The sequence below is a fragment of the Carcharodon carcharias genome, chromosome 18, assembly GCF_017639515.1.
Source record: "Carcharodon carcharias isolate sCarCar2 chromosome 18, sCarCar2.pri, whole genome shotgun sequence".
NCBI lineage: Eukaryota > Metazoa > Chordata > Chondrichthyes > Lamniformes > Lamnidae > Carcharodon > Carcharodon carcharias.
In genome coordinates this window covers 24,557,124-24,573,869 of record NC_054484.1, presented here as the reverse complement: position 1 = coordinate 24,573,869, position 16,746 = coordinate 24,557,124, and the positions used below count along the sequence as shown (strand labels likewise).

The following is a 16,746-nucleotide window of genomic DNA, read 5'->3' as shown; positions in this document are numbered from 1 at the left end:
GATGCCATCTTTCCAAAGCCTCTTGTCACTTGGGATGATAAGCTGTTGACTTCAACTGTTTTATCTCCAAACTGTTCATTACTTCCTTAAACAGCTGTGACCAGAAATTTGAACACTGATCTGATTATATTTCTTTAGATAAACTATATCTTGTAAAAAAATTAGTTAATTCTATCACAATTTTCTTTCTTGTAATATTTCTCAAAGGTATTGCTTCAGGAAACCTGGTAGACACATCCATTATTGTCAGTAAGCACTGATTTCCACTTTTAGTCTTAGGGACAGGTCCTACACAATAAATCATGACCCTAGTAAAAGGTTCTTCAAATGCTGAAATTGGAATTAAAAGTGCCGGCTTAATCACTGTTTGTGGTTTCCCTATCACCTGACATTTGTGAGGTTCTACAGAATTTGACTACATCCCTCTGCAATCCAGGCCAAAAAAGATGTTTTGTATCTTCGCCTGTGTCTTTCAAATTCCTAAATGTCCCCCCATTGGAATTTCATGAGCTATCCTCAGAATCTCATTTCTATGTCCAAACAGTAGTACAATCTGATGCGCCAACCTCTAGCTTTCATTTGCTGAAGCATAAGGCCTCCATTTCCTCATTAAAACATTACCCTTAAGGTAATAGCATTCTGGAATACATTTTGCCTCAGTTTCTGAATGAGCTGTCTGATATAAATATTTTATTTGTGAATCTCTTTTTCTGTAACTCCACTAACCTCCTAGAGTTAAACACTTCAGCTGAATTGTCTTCCAGTCTTTCTTCCTGAACAATGTTATCAAACACTGTCAGCTAATTGGATATCCACACCTTCTCCCTGCCTTTGAACTTCTTGTTCTTCTTGTTTCAAACTATGAGCCTGTGACCTCATTATACACAATCTGGAAACAATCCAGGATGCTCTCTCTGCAACACTTCTGTTGAAAATACTTCTACAGACTACTCAACTACCATAGGCATCACCCACATTTGTGATCCAGCTACGTGGTTACCGAGAATAAACTGAACCCCTGCAATGGGCAATTTTTCCACTACCCCAACAATCACCTCACCTGTTTTCCACTTACTCTTTAAATTTACCTTCCACAAGGGAATAGGTTTAGCATCTCCATGAACCCCACTTATTATCTATCACCTGTTCCTGCAATACTCCCTCTGAACAACAAATGTCACTATGCAACAACATTAAGGATTGACTAGCCCCTGTGTCTCTTAAAATTTTAACATCTTCACCTACTCCACCCTGTACACATGGACTTTTCCTTCACACACAAAATCTTTAAACATTTCTGCAACCCACTCTTCCGAATTCTCTTGGGTAAATTATGAACACATTCCTACTTCTTTTTCTATTGCTGATTCTCCCTTTTTTACTTGTACACAAACCAGTTTTTTCCCCTGTGCCTGGACTGCTTTTGTGTGGCCATTTCACTTGTTTAGCTATCTTCTCAAATAAAATAAAGAATGCTTCCACATCTCTTTCCGCAAACTTTAGAACTTGGTTCTTGTACAAATAGCTTGTACAAATTTAAACATCTTCCCACTGGGTTTTAGGTTAAAGGTTTTTTCATCAGAACTTTCCTCAGCATCTGATGTCTCCTTTTTAAAATCCAGCTTTTTAAGCCAATATTCTCTGTCTCTTCCCTTCATTCTCTCTTCCATTGCTTTTTTTTCCCTTAATCAAGGTTCTCCACCCACGGTGGTTGACAGGGCCCTCAACCATGTCCGGCCCATTTCCCATACATCCACCCTCACAACTTCCTCTCCCTCCCAGAACCATGATAGGGTCCCCCTTGCCTTCACTTATCACCCCACCAGCCTCCGCATTCAAAGGATCATCCTCTGCCAATTCCGCCTACTCCAGCATGATGCCACCACCAAATACCAGCCCCCCCCCCCCCGGACGGCATTTCGCAGGGATTGTTCCCTCCGGGACACCATGGTCCACTCCTCCATCACCCCGTACACCTCAGCCCCCTCCCATGACACCTTCTCATGCAACCACAGAAGGTGCAACACCTGTCCCTTTACTTCCCCCCTCCTCACTGTCCATGAGCCAAACACTCCTTTCAAGTGAAGCAGCATTTCACTTGCACTTCCCTTCTCAATTTAGTCTACTGCATTCACTGCTCCCAATGCGGTTTCCTTTACGCTGGAGAGACCAAACGCAGACTGGGTGACTACTTTGAGAACACCTTCAGTCTGTCCGCAAGCATGACCCAGACCTCCCTGTCGCTTGCCATTTCAACACACCACCCTACTCTCATGCCCACATGTCCGTTCTTGGCCTGCTGCATTGTTCCAGTGAAGCCCAACGCAAACTGGAGGAACAGCACCTCATCTTCCGACTAGGTACTTTACAGCCTTCCGGACTGAATATTGAGTTCAACAACTTTAGATCATGAACTCTTTCCTCCATCCCCACCCCCTTTCCGATTCCCCTTTTTTCTAATAATTTATATATATTTTTCTTTTCCCACTTATTTCTATTATTTTTAAATGTATTTCCATCCATTGTTTTATCTCTACCTATTTTGATCCCTTCCCCCCTCCCCACCCCCACTAGGGCTATCTGTACCTCGCTCGCTCTGCTTTCTACCCTTAATGTCAGCATTAGCACATTTCTTAGCTAATATCACCACTGTCAACACCTCTTTGTCCTTTTGTCTATGACATCTTTTGGTTATCTCCACCTATCACTGGCCCTCTATCCAGCTCTACCTGTCCCCCCATCCCCCCTTAAGCCAGCTTATATTTCACCTCTTTTCTATTTTTCCTTAGTTCTGATGAAGAATCATTCGGACTCGAAATGTTAACTGTATCCCTCTCCGCAGATGCTGTCAGACCTGCTGAGTTTTTTCAGGTATTCTTATTTTTGTTCTAGATTTCCAGCATTTGCAGTATTTTGCTTTTATCTTTTTCCTTTTCATTTGCCTCCAATTCAAGTTTTTTCAGTTTCTTTGCTTATTCAAATTCAAGCCTCTTCATTTCTAACTGAAGTCTCACTACCTCCAGCTGTAACTCACTAGTGTCAGGTATCACTTCCAATTTTAAATGCTGTGCCATACCTTCAATTACATCTGCTTTCTTAGCCCCTGCAGGTAACCCCAACTGTAATTTATCTGCCAATTCCATTAACTTTAACTTTTCTAAACCAGCCAAAGTTATAACTTCAACTCCCAGACAAGTCTGAGCAACTGCCAAAGCCATATTGCAGTCTCACCACTTAAAAAAAAGTCACACCAACTCCTGAATTCAAAGTCCTTCTCATACTCATAACCTTAAGATTTATCAACTCCAACCCAATCAAGGAATTTCAAATACATCCTGCAAGGAGCCCCCAACCATGTTATGGCACAGCTGATAGTAAAAGCTGAGTTGTTCAAATCCCAGAGGGAAATTTGAAACAACTGCCACAACTTGTTTTGCAATTTGTATAAATTTTGAGATGCATGCCATGCATTCAGTAGTAATAAGACCTCCATGTCTTATAGGTTCTTTACAAAATTGGATTAAACATTTATTAACAAGAAAAATTATTTTTAAGCACATACGTAGATCTACAAATTATTACATGATAATTTCTAAATCCCCTACTTAATCTGACTCCAGTTACACTTTCATTAAGGCAATAGTAAGACACAAGATTTTAAAAGACCCAGGCAAGGTGACACACAATACCCTGAACCAATCAAATTCGAAGTGAATTTTCTTAACTTCAGCTCTTTGAAGACAACAGCTTGAGACATAGATGCTGAAGGTTTTTCACACTTGTTAGATCTTAAAATGCCAATCCCTACACACAGCCTTCACTCCTTTATACATATTTTCCCCTTTGAATGCAAATTCTCATCGTTTCACTATGCCTTTAGACTTTACCTTTTCTGACAATAAAAATCTCTCATAGTACTAAGTTTTATCAGTAATCTTTGGGAAAAATAAATGTACCGTTTCTGAACTCCACCTGACTAGGTGACACATTTCACTCCCTCTTTTGAAAACAATCTAGTCTGGTTTATTTAAAATGCAAATATTCCATTTACCTCCATGTTTACCTACTTAACATTTCAAACCTAGCTCATCTTCTACCACATCAATGCCCTCAGACCAGCTGTCTTTAATCCAGTTAACACACACACACACATATATAGACACAGGTACCACTATTTTACAATAAAGTCCAATAACGTTATGAGAATTATTATATCTTCCTGACATGGGTGTCTTCAGTATTCATTGGGAACTTGTCACAATTTTTTCAGATGATGTCACTAAGGGGCAACATGTAAATCAGGAAGAGGAAGGGACCAACTATATATCCTTGGGTGACTCATGATGGTGGAAACAAAAACTGTTTCTGCAGATGCTCTATCTTTGATTGGATAGATAAGAGGGAACGAACCAAGTCCAGTCTCACTGAGCTAGCTAACAGGGGAGAGGCTTTGAATGAAGATGGTTTGGTTGACTGTGGCAAAAACTGCCAAGTCACAACAGTCATAGGTTGTCATTTGTGACTTTGATTATGGCCTTTTCAGTACTGTGGCAAGAGCAGAAAGTGTTACAGAGATTCAAAGATGGAGTTGTATGGAAGATGGGATGGATATGGGAGGAACCACCAATTTCAAGGACTTTGGAGGAATGGGAAGTTGGGGATTGGTCAGTTGTTTGTAAGGGCAGAGCAGTCAAGAGTGAGCTTTGCAAATGTGGATGATGTTAGTAGTTTTGAAAAGGGAGACAGTCCCTGAGGTGAGGGAATGATAAACAATGACAGAAAACATGGGGGCCGGGAAAGGATTCATGGAATGAAACAGCATAAGCCATTCAACCCTTTGTACTTGTGTCAGCTTTAAAAGAGCTATTCAATTAGTCTCAGTGCCCTGCTCTTTCTCCAGAGTTCTGTAATGTTTCCTCCTTATTCAATTGCCTTGGAAAGTTATTATTGAATCTTCTTCCAGCACCCTTTCAGGTAATGCATTTCAGACCACAACAAATGGCATGCAAAATAATTTTCCTCATCTATTGTCTTATTTACTAATCACCTTAAATCTTCATCCTTTGATTATCGACCCTTCTGCCACTGCAAACAGAATCTCCTTATTTATTCGATCAAATCTGTTCATGATTTTGAACATCCTGATCAAATCTCAACATTATCTGCTTTAAGGAGAACAACCCCAATTTCTCTAATGTCTCTCCACATAACTAAAAAAGTTAATTATCTCTGGAGTACCTCTGGATGAAATCTCCTCTGTGCAGCTCTCTGGGGCCATGTCATTCTTCCTAAATGTAGCGTCCAGAATTGGTCACAATATTAAAGCTGGGGTCTAAGGACTGTTTATAATGCTTTAGCATAACTGTCTTGCTTTTGTACTCTATGGGGGAATTTTCCCAGTAAGGATTTGGCATGCATGCTGGGAGTTAAATCCCCTACAAGTGACATGAGATTAGGATCCCAACATTACCCCGCTCACTTCCGATTTCACTGGGGTGGGACTGTAGCGGAGAGGAGAATCCCTTGAACCTAATGAATAAGCAATTAAGGTACTGAAACTGCCAACTAAAATGTAGAACTATTTTCACACTCAATTCTGGTTTTCCAGCCAGGGCACCTGATTTCTAACCTGTCAGCCACTCACCAGGGTCACTAAGGAAGAGCTTCTCAGTGACATTGACAAGTTGGGAATAGGTTAAACTGAAGAATAACAGGTGGGAGGCTGCTGCTCATAGCCCTTCTACACTCAGTGTTAACACTCCTTAACAGGAGATTGTCAGCCTCTTGGAAGGCACTTCACCTGTGTAGCACTTCACTCACCTTCATCTGCATTTCCCTGCTGCCTGTCTTCATTGTGGCATGGGAGGAGCTATTGCAGCTCCACCTTGCACCTCTGATGAGAAGCACCACCACCAGAAACAACTCCAGGAGCAACACCAGCAGCAGCAGTGCCAGTTGCCTTTTCCACAGAGCAGAAAGGATGAGATCCAACAGGGTTTAAAGACAGAGGATCAGTTTTCATGCAATGTATGAGCACCAGTGCCTCAGGAGGCTTAGCCTCTCATGGCAGATCACTGCTGACATGTGCAGCCTCCTGAAACAGGACTTCCTTCCCAGTGAAGCAGGTGGGCACACATTGCCAGTGGGCTGTCACTGGAGAGCCACCCTTTGACTCTAACTCGCCCAGAAGTGTCTGCAAGCAGGAAAAGCAGAGGTGATAGTATTCATAATGGCTTGTATGGAGACAAGGGAAGGACATTTGTGGAGGGTTACTGCGAGGCATGGGTGTGAGGGAGCAATAGGATGAGGGAACTATGAGGTTGGGTGCCAAGATGGGGATAAGAGGTGCCTGCAGAGAGAGGAATGAGTGGAACTGCAAGCTGCACTGTCTTGAAGAATGTTGTGCAATATAATGCTAGGAAAGTCAGTTGGGGTTTGGGACCTCAAAGTGTTATGCCAGTCACCTTACCCACCCTCCTAATGTTCTGGATCCTTTTGTTCCACTGTTTGCAAGCTGGAGGGACCACCAGCTGCTGACTTAATTGATCACTTCCATTCTTGGGGTTGGCTGTGGGAAGGTGGGGGGGGGGGGAGGTTGTCCTCCTTCTCCTGTCATTGGCACAGCTCACCTCATTGCAGCTGGACCTCCAGCTAAGAGTGAGACACCTGGGGAGCAGCTTCCCAAGTCTCCAATCCATTCCTGTGGTTGATGGAGCCTCAAAAATCCAAGTGCCGTTGAGCCCCTGTAATCCATATCATAGTCCGTTTAATTAGAAATCCTTCCTTTGGCATAATGGCCAGATCATACCATCCACTCTCCCTAACTCTTTGCCAACCTGGAGGCTGGATCTTAATTGCATGGTTCAGTGAAAGACCTGGCAAAGTCCACTCTCCTCCACCATTCAAGTCCCTGACCTCCAAATGGTCCCGTCTTTCTAGCAGGGATGAAAGGGGGTTGAATCCACCCTACACTTCTATTAGCAGAGCCAAGGTTCCTGTGTGCCTTTTTAAACAGCCTTCTCAACTTGTCCTACCTTTTTCAAACATCAGTGCAGGTCAGTTTCATGGTCAGCGATTTAGTGGAAAAGACTAGTGTGATTTGGTGTAAAGAGCCAAACTGTAGCAGTTTGAGGGAAGGTATATCTAAAGGAGCAAACTTAATAATATAATACTCAATGACTGCTGCCAAGGGAGTTGACCAACTACACACAATTTGCTCCCCACTGAATAAAGTTTAAGTAAACTTGGAATAGAAACAGGATTTTGTAAGAGGGCCCTAAGCATTCCAACATAAGCAGCTATATCAGGTAAATGGGTTACATTAGCTTATTGCTTGCTAATCAGATGCACATGATTACTACACTGGTTTTTACACAATTAAATTATATTAATTACAATACAAAATATAAAGATTCAAATGAATTTTAAAAATTCCAAGTTAAAATTCGTTTTCAGAAAGGGAATAAGAATAAAAGAATGAGGATTTTGTTTTGAGTTCCTTCAGTTACTTATATTACAAAGATGAACTTCTTGAGGGTAGTCTGGTAGCCTATTTTTTTAAAAATAAGTTCATTATTTACTTTTTCAAGGCATTTAGACTTCTTCTTCAGCTTTGTATCTGCCTGAAAAGTTTGACTTCAAGTCAAAAACACACAGCCGCAGTGTGTAATTTTACACGAGACATATTTAAAATCTATTAAGGGATGGAGTAAATGGAGAGTCTTCACTGAGCCAGTCAACCACAGCTTGGAAGCTGGCTAACAGCAAGTTTGACAGTGGTGTGACACTAGGCCACCTGTCCACTTTTCTACAGGAATAAGGGTAGAAATGACAAACATATTGCAAAAAAGAAAGCACATCTCTTAGGGACAAATGACTATGATGCCAGCAATGTCACCCAATCTTAGAACAAGAACAGGAACAAAGTATAGCACAGGAACAGGCCCTTCAGCCCTCCAAGCCTGCACCGATCATATTGCCTATCAAACTAAAACATTTTGCACTTCCGGGGTCCATATCCCTCTATTCTCATCCTATTCATGTATTTGTCAAGCTGCCTCTTAAACACCACTATTGTACCTGCTTCCACCACCTCCTCTAGCAGCGAATTCCAGACACTCACTACCTTCTGCATAAAAAACTTGCCCCGCACATCTCCTCTATAGTTTTCGCGTCTCACCTTAAATCTATGTCCTCTAGTAATTGACTCTTCCACCCTGGGGAAGAAGCTTCTGACTATCTACTCTGTCCATGCTACTCATAATTTTGTAAACTTCTATCAAGTTGCCCCTCAATCTCCGTCGCTCTAGTGAGAACAATCCGAGTTTCTCCAACCTCTCCTCATAGCTAAAAACCTCCAGACCAGGCAGCATCCTGGTAAACCTCCTCTGCACCCTCTCCAATACCTCCATATCCTTCTAGTAATGTGGCGACCAGAATTGCACACAATATTCCAAGTGTGGCCTAACCAAGGTTCTATACAGCTGCAGCATGACTTCCTAGTTTTTATACTCAATACCCCTGCTGATGAAGGCAAGCATGCCATACACCTTCCTGACCACCTTATCCACCTGCTTTGCCACTTTCAGTGAGCTGTGGACCTGTACACCCAGATCCCTCTGCCCGTCGATGCACTTAAGGGTTCTGCCATTTACTGTATAATTCCTACCTGCATTAGACCTTCCAAAATGCATAACCTCACATTTGTCCAGATTAAACTCCTTCTGCCATTTCTCCGCCCAAGTCTCCAACCGATCTATATCCTGTTGTATCCTTTGACAATCCCATTCACTATCTGCAACTCCTCCAACCTTTGTGTCGTCTGCAAACTTACTAATTAGCCCAGTTACATTTTCCTCCAAATCATTTACGTATACTACAAACAGCAAAGGTCCCAGCACTGATCCCTGTGGAACACCACTAGTCACAGCTCTCCATTCAGAAAAGCACCCTTCCACTTCTACGACCAAACCAATTCTGTATCCATCTTGCCAGTTCACCTCTGATCCCGTGCGACTTTACCTTCTGTACCAGTCTGCCATGAGGGACCTTATCAAAGGCCTACTGAAATCCATGTAAATAACATCCACTGCCCATCCATCGTCGATCATCTTTGTCACTTCCTCGAAAAACTCGATCAAGTTATTGAGACACTACCTCCTCTTCACAAAACCATGCTGCCTCTCACTAATACGCCCATTTGCTTCCAAATGGTAGTAAATTCTGTCATGAAGAATCTTCTCTAATAATTTCCCTACCACTGACGTAAGGCCCACTGGCCTGTAATTTCCTGGATTATCCTTGCTACCCTTCTCAAACAATGGAACAACATTGGCCATTCTCCAGTCCTCTGGGACCTCACTCGTAGCCAGTGAGGATACAAAGATTTCTGTCAGTCATAGCCAGTCATAAATGATCATGACGACTGTTGTGGTTTGGGAGATCTGGTTCCAAAACAACCCTTTATTTTAAAACGGACCAGGTTATTTCTAATTTCAAATTTAGTCCAGTAATATATATATAAATATATATATGTTTCTCTGACTCAGATCATTGACATGAACACAAAATTATGACTTGTGTTGTAAAATTATGTCTATGGATACACAGATTTGGCATCACAACAAGTAACTTCATATTTGACTGGGAATTCCAAAAGGAAATAAGTTCCAATATAATTTGGGAAAAGTAAACCTATACAATGTCACGGCTGTTTTCCAGTTTCTCTCCCAAATAATCCCGCAGTGCTGAAAGCTCATCAATAAACACAAACAAGGAAACTGGAGAGATTTTGTTTTGAGATTAAGATAACAGAAGCATAAAATGTGAAAACTAGAGTGTCCTAAAGAGGAATTTTACGAAAATGCATATGAATCATAAAATCTTTGGAAATGTCATTTAAAAGAAGAAAACCCTTATACATTTGTCATCTTGTCAGCCATAAATAACGATTTCAGTTGAGTTGACATCTTTCACCACAAAGAGTTTGACAAAGAAGCAATTTCAAAATTACATAAAATGACTTTACTGGAAACAAATATTCAAATCACTTAATATTCAATACAAGAAATTTACATTAAGATATATGACAGATTGTACCAGCAATTTCCAAGCTGTAAATGGAACTTAAAGAATTAACAATTTAACAGTTACCCCCTACTGACAGAGCACCTGAAGTTTGATTATGATCATGAATGGCCTTCCACTATTGCAAATGTATCACTTGTGCTGCAATTCATTTCTATTTTAAATTTTGCATGAAGCACTCTCCTGCAGTGTCAATTTCACAAAGAAAATCTCAGAAATCAAACAAGCTATTATAATCTTTAACACCTTTATGTATCTTTATTTTTTTCATTACTTCTTGTCATTGTTAGAACTTTTTATTTCTATGTAGAGTGATATTGACACCGTAGAAAAAACAAAAAAAAACAGTTGAGATGACAAATTGCTGAAGCACTCCGGGGTTAACAGCTGCATCCGCCAATATTAATTCAACTCCTGCGCACTGTTTAGGGTCAGTGACTCTTCTAGCTCCATTCTTTACTGGTGTCAGTATCGCTTTTAAAGAATTGATATTTTAAGGTTAAAAGAGAAAACCCCAAATGGATGGGGAAACCAATTATAGTTTTGTGTAAGCTTACATTTTAAAATTGATCATTTAAAAAAAAAGGTTGGAACTCACTTTTGCATGTAATATTTTACATCAATCCCATAATTAAAAAGAAATTATAGGCTGAGAAGTTTTGTAATATCCCATTGTCCAAGATTTATAGTGACTGTATAAGTCAAATTTGTTTATTATATTTTAGTGCTCTGAGGATCACATTCCTCACTTTCATCCAGTTTCAAAGAATGGAAAATCAACAGCCTTGCCAGTAAAGTATAATGGGGCTGCTGTCTCCTATAATTAATGTCATTGTTTTGTAATGATTTACTAAACTAATTTCTTACTATGTGGAATTTTGATGATAATATTGTACATTTCTGTCCGTATTTCAATGAAAACCAGTGGCCTTCTCTGTATTTTTTTTCAGCTCGCGGGTTATTATTAAGTTCTACGGTTTATCAAAGGGAATCAAAGTCAATTTATTTCCGTAATGCATGACAGCCATCAAAGCACACTTGCATATGACTGTTTATGCATTGTGAAGCAACACAAGCATATATTCACATATCGACAAGGACATGGATTTTGGACTAATTTTCAGCCTTTGAAAAATTATTAAGTTCTACGGTTTATCAAAGGGAATCAAAGTCAATTTATTTCCGTAATGCATGACAGCCATCAAAGCACACTTGCATATGACTGTTTATGCATTGTGAAGCAACACAAGCATATATTCACATATCGACAAGGACACGGATTTTGGACTAATTTTCAGCCTTTGAAAAATTAGTATTTTAGAAGCATATAATCATACCATAACAAAATAATGTGCTCTATATACAGTGGGGTGTAAACATTTTGAACTGTTTTGAACTATTCAATCAGAAAGGGTTTTAGAAGAGTATTTGTCCAGTGTAGTTTAACAATGGTCCAACACATTGAAAACTTTAAATCTTAAAAACATTGAAAGTGTATAGAATTTCAGATGAAAAACATGCCTCGTGGGTGAAGTCACAAAAAACACACCGTAGCATACATTTTTAGTTACTTCCCCATCCTACAAAAAGCACATTCACTCCATCCCCAACATCTCTTTTCTATACTAACTAAACAGTGAACTATTTCAGGTCTGTTAAATAACATAACAGTAGGTTTTCTATGTTCTGTGTGGAATGATTTGGTTCGATAGTGGGTAATGGAGCAAATACAGGTCAGTGACAAATGATGTGTTTCAATGTAAAACTGCTTGCTGTCAAGACAATGAGAGGTCATGCACACAAAAAAGAAGGAACCCATACAAAGAGGAAACAAAGTTATTCCCACAAGTTCCACCTGTGCACTGACTTGTCCACACTTCATTAGTTTCCATCTGTTAGAGATTCAAACAGGAAATGAAATAATAATGTATTTTCCATTGAAGAAAATTCTGATATTATATTACAACCTTATCAGCATTTGTTTCTCATTAAGAAATTGTCAAAATAAAGATCATGAGGAGAAGGTACTTTCCTAATTAGCTCGATCTATTAGCACTGCCATGCTGAAAATATTTCCAATAAAACATTTGGCCAAAATAATCTTGGGGGGCAAAAACAGCCAATCATTTACTGCTGGGTTCTTCTGAGCTAAAGCCTGGAATTCACCAGCAGCGTTTAATCTCAACAATTCTCAAACTATGATTTACCTGAAGCTGTGTTAACTTAATTGCTAGACTTTGTGACCTGAACAGCACACAGCATCACATGAGTAGGACAAAGCATTGTGTGTTACAAGGTGTAACATTCCTACCCTTATCATCTGACTTTGAACACTTCCAAGGCAAATCTGCATTTTACATTTAATACAGGCATTTTTTTTCTGGCAAGCTAACTATCGTACTTACTATGCAAAATATGCATCACACTTGCATAATCATATTCATAAAACTACAACAAAAAATGACCGATCAGGAAGGAACTTATCAATCAATAAGCAAGAATAAAATCCAACAATCATTTAGTTCAAAAAATTACAAACTTAAAAATGGGCAGTCAACAGCAAATAGCAATTTAACAAAAAAAAACTAGTCAAACAGTTCAAAATTTTAAAAATTCTTTCACAAGATGTGGACATCTCTTGCTGGGTCAGCAATTGTTGCCTATCCCTAACTGCCTTCAAAAAGATGGTGGAGAGCTGCCTTTTTGAACCACTACAGTCCATGTGCTGTTAGGGAAGGATTTCCAGGATTTTGAGCCAGCGACAGTGAAGGAATGGTGAGATAGTTCCAAGTCAGGTGTGTGGCTTGGAGGGGAACTTACAGGTGGTGGTGTTCCCATGCATCTGCTGCCCTTGTCCTTCCAGTTGGTAGAGGTCGTTGATTTGGAAGGTGCTGCTGAAGGAGTAGCTGCTGTGCATTTTGCATATTGTATACACTGCTGCCATTGTGCATCAGTGGTGGAGGAAGCAAGTGTTTAAGGTGGTGGATGGGGAACTGATCAAGCAGACTGCTTTGTCCTGGATGATGTTGAGCTTCTTGACTGTTGTTGCCTTAACCAGGCAAGTGGAGAACATTCCATCACACTCCTGACTTGTGCTTTGTAGGTGGTGGGTAGGCTTTAGGGAGTCAGGAGGTGAACTATTTGTCACAGAATTCCCAACCTCTGACCTGTTCTTGTAGCTACTGTATTTATATGGCTGACCCAATTCGTTTTCTGGTCAAAGGTAACCACAGGCTGTTAATAGTGGGGGATTCAGCGATGGTAATGCCATTGAATGTTAAGAGGAGATGGTTAGAATCTCTCTTGTTGGAAATGGCCATTGCCTTGCACTTATATGGCCACTTATTAGCCTAAGCCTGAATGATGTCCAAGTTTTGCTATATATGGACACCAACTGCTTCAGTATCTGAGCAGTCATGAATTGCTGGTCAACACCTTGCTTCCTCTATTACACCGAGAACCTACTACTAGAAATGAAGTTTGTAACATCATTAAGACTTACAAAAACTAAAAAATAAATGTACAGATAAACCAGGCTTGCCATACAGAGTATTTTCTGTGCCTGAATCAACATTTTCTTTTGGAAGCCTATGCTTACGTGAGAAGCTTGAGCTTTGAATTAGGGAAAGAAACCCGAGCTGGCAAGCTGCTGTTTCCAACATGAATCATGATGTAAAACTTTTAGAAATTTTTAGGACTGACAGCAAAACCAGAACATAGAACATGCTAAATTATGCAGTTTTAAGTTATATCCCCACCAAAGGAACTTACTGAGAATGGAAACCCTAGAGAAGCTGTTTTGCAGAACAGCTAAAGTAATTATATTCATTTTTGTATAAACACCAGAGACAAAGTTAACTTCTTCGGAAGTAATTTTCCTAATAAAATCAAGCTTTATTCAAAGATTGCTTACAGCATGTTACATAAATTAACAAACGAATTTTGATACAAAATGGAACCGTTTTGTAATATGTTAATTTTTTTTCCCAGTAGCTGCCTTTCTTTTATTAGTTAACAGTGAAAACTCTAAAATAGTGCTTTATTTCAGGCAAACCAGACTGTTTCTGGGTTGGAGGAAAATTCTGGATAAAAGCCCTAAATAAAGTTTTAACAAGGTTCTATTAAACCATGTACAGTTACAAGCTATTTAAATAAGGAAAATATGAATAAGACTAAGGGCGGAATCGTCCCAGATTTTCATAAAGTGTGGTAGCGAGCGGGGAAAAAAGTTCCCGCCCGTAATGGTGGGTTTTCGCATTGTATTGTCCCATTCCACTTCTTTAATTATGCAACCACAGGAAACATGGCATCTCACTGGTGGGCAGCCTGATTTGCCCGCCATGCTGTTACCTCACCGCTTCCTCACACAGGGTGCCATATTTAAACTGCATCCACACACACACTTCACAATGCTTACAGCCCAGGAGGGCACTGGGGAAGACATGGCCCCGAAAGCTCCCGATTCAGTGGCGCATCCCTGGGACACCCTCTGGACATAGTGGAGGCTGTCCTCTAATCCTGTTTTGGCCACAGGATGCCTATCAGTTTCACCACTCTGGTTTGGGAGGCAGTGGCAGAGGTGGTCAGTGCCAATGCTGCACACAAGAGGTCAGCCATCCAGTGCAGAAAGAGGATGAATAATCTCATCTGTGCCATCAGGATAAGACAACCATCTAATCACTCTAAACTCTCACGCTCACAATGCCACCACATTTATTGGCATCTCACTTACTGCCAGCTCAAGGGACATCACCACTCTCTCTCTTCACACATCCTTACATCTCTATCTGGCCTCATCTTCTCTGGAGACTCTCCTCAGCCTTCACCATCTTGAGACTACTTGCACAGATCAACATGTGCCCCCACAATCACCCTGGGATACCTCCTTCCCCTGTAAAGCCCTCGCCCTGGTGCCTCTTCCCTTGCCTGAGGTTGCATCTCCCCATTCCCCAAGCAAGCCGTGGCAACCGGTGAAAAGCCACCCCCGCTTTATGGCTGGTCTGGTAGGTAGAGATCTACCAGTGAGCCTCCCTAAAAGTGATGTGGTGCTCACACTGCGAAGCCTGGTACTGATGACAGCGAGTGCTGCCCAAAGCAAGGTAGGCAAACAAACCTCAAAGTCCCGAGCAAAGTACAGCTCACCAGGTGCACATCACTTATGTATGGTTGTGAAACATGTCGGCATGATATACCCGGGTGATCCAGTGTGGTAAGATGATTCCGGCGAGCAGGGCTTATAATGAGGTTCAAATGTATTAAAATGACATTCCTGACATGTAGCGGCGGGAAATGTGGCCCACCATTGCTGGACAGAGTGGACAATTGCAAACTGTTTCACAATGGCACGAAACCAATTTTTGACCTTCCCTCCATATTATCTGCTCACACTGCCATGACACCAATGGGGACGGAAAATTTCGCCCTAAAGTTTTCTCCTTTTCTTGGACCTTACTATGAAAAGACAGAGCCTAAACATATGGACAGGTAACAGCTGCAGTCCTATAGAACATGCAGAATTTTATTTATGAAACCGTGATATTCATCTAACCGCAGTAAAGAAAGCACAATAGGAAAGAAATTGTGCAGCACCTGGTTACAGAAGTGAAATGAGCAGCATGCCTGAACAGGTTGGCCTGAGGAGTTTCAGAAATTTGTGTTCGGGCCTCATTACACAGAACTAGTAAGCTGTGGTTGCCAATTGGTATTCCAATGTGGCTCACTAGTCAGCCCCAAGATGTACCAGCTCGCAAACTGCAAGTGGCCTTCAGGTAGGTCCAGGGATAAATGGGAGGAGCACTAGCTTCATATCAAGGCTAAGTGGGGGAAAAATCAACAGCCTCTGGCAGTTCCTTTAAGGACAGAGAAAGTAGTCAGAGTCTGTAGAGCACAACAACTGCCAAGGGCTTGACTAATCTCAAGAGTGGGTCTCTGAAATAGGTGTTAGGCCCTCATTAGCTTACGCAGGCATCTTAATATTGTTTAAAGCGGTCACCAACCCTGCCTGAATATAGCTCAAATCGATGGAATTAGTATAGTTCTTGTATCTTTGGGCATGAGACAGCCTGTGAAATTGAAATTCACCTCCAAGAAACAAGTGAAATGAGGCCCAATTTCGTCCCCTTTTTATTTTTCAACAACCAATCAAGCAAACAGTTACTCCTCTGTCTCTGGGGAGATTGCTTACAAATATCTTCACAACCTTAGCAACTCCATGCCTTTCTTGCAACAGAACTACTGCTCACTTCGCATGAATAACGCCACAAACAGTCTGCTAATCATTCGAAACTTTGTCATTGTAGAGAGGGGGGAGTAACAAAAATTTGCGGAATGACAGAAACAAAGAAAAAGGGGGGGGAAAATCCATTTGTCTATTTAAACCTTGTTCTGGGGAAAACAAAACTTCCCCAAAATTTGAACGTGTTTCTAATGTTGCTTCGTGACAATAAGGTTACGCAGCATGTCAAAGGAATTTCCATCAGGCTGTACTGTAACAATGTCATCATCATCTTCCTGCTGAACCTGAAGGAAGCCAGAATCATCCAAACCAACTACCCATGCTGCAGGACCGTCCTCTTTCCACAGTCGCACCTTTGTGCCACTATCACAAGAAAAAAGCAAAAGTTAATAAATCCACAAAAAGATGGTCATGTTTACAAGGGG

The 16,746-nt window shown here is 40.9% G+C and overlaps 1 protein-coding gene across 6 annotated transcripts in view; it reads right to left on the bottom strand.

Annotated features, from left to right (window-relative positions):
- hlcs (holocarboxylase synthetase (biotin-(proprionyl-CoA-carboxylase (ATP-hydrolysing)) ligase)) overlaps positions 1-16,746 on the bottom strand; it is a 191,543-nt gene that overhangs the window by 33,860 nt on the left and 140,937 nt on the right. For 5 of the 6 annotated variants that reach the window (XM_041211048.1, XM_041211050.1, XM_041211051.1 and 2 more), the window contains one exon: positions 13,960-16,684. The exons of the other annotated variant lie outside the window; for it this stretch is intronic. In XM_041211048.1, coding sequence (XP_041066982.1) covers positions 16,510-16,684 — 175 coding nt within the window. In that variant the 3' untranslated portion in view covers positions 13,960-16,509. Of the gene's footprint in view, positions 1-13,959; positions 16,685-16,746 lie in introns of those variants that run through there. 6 annotated transcript variants of the gene reach the window in all.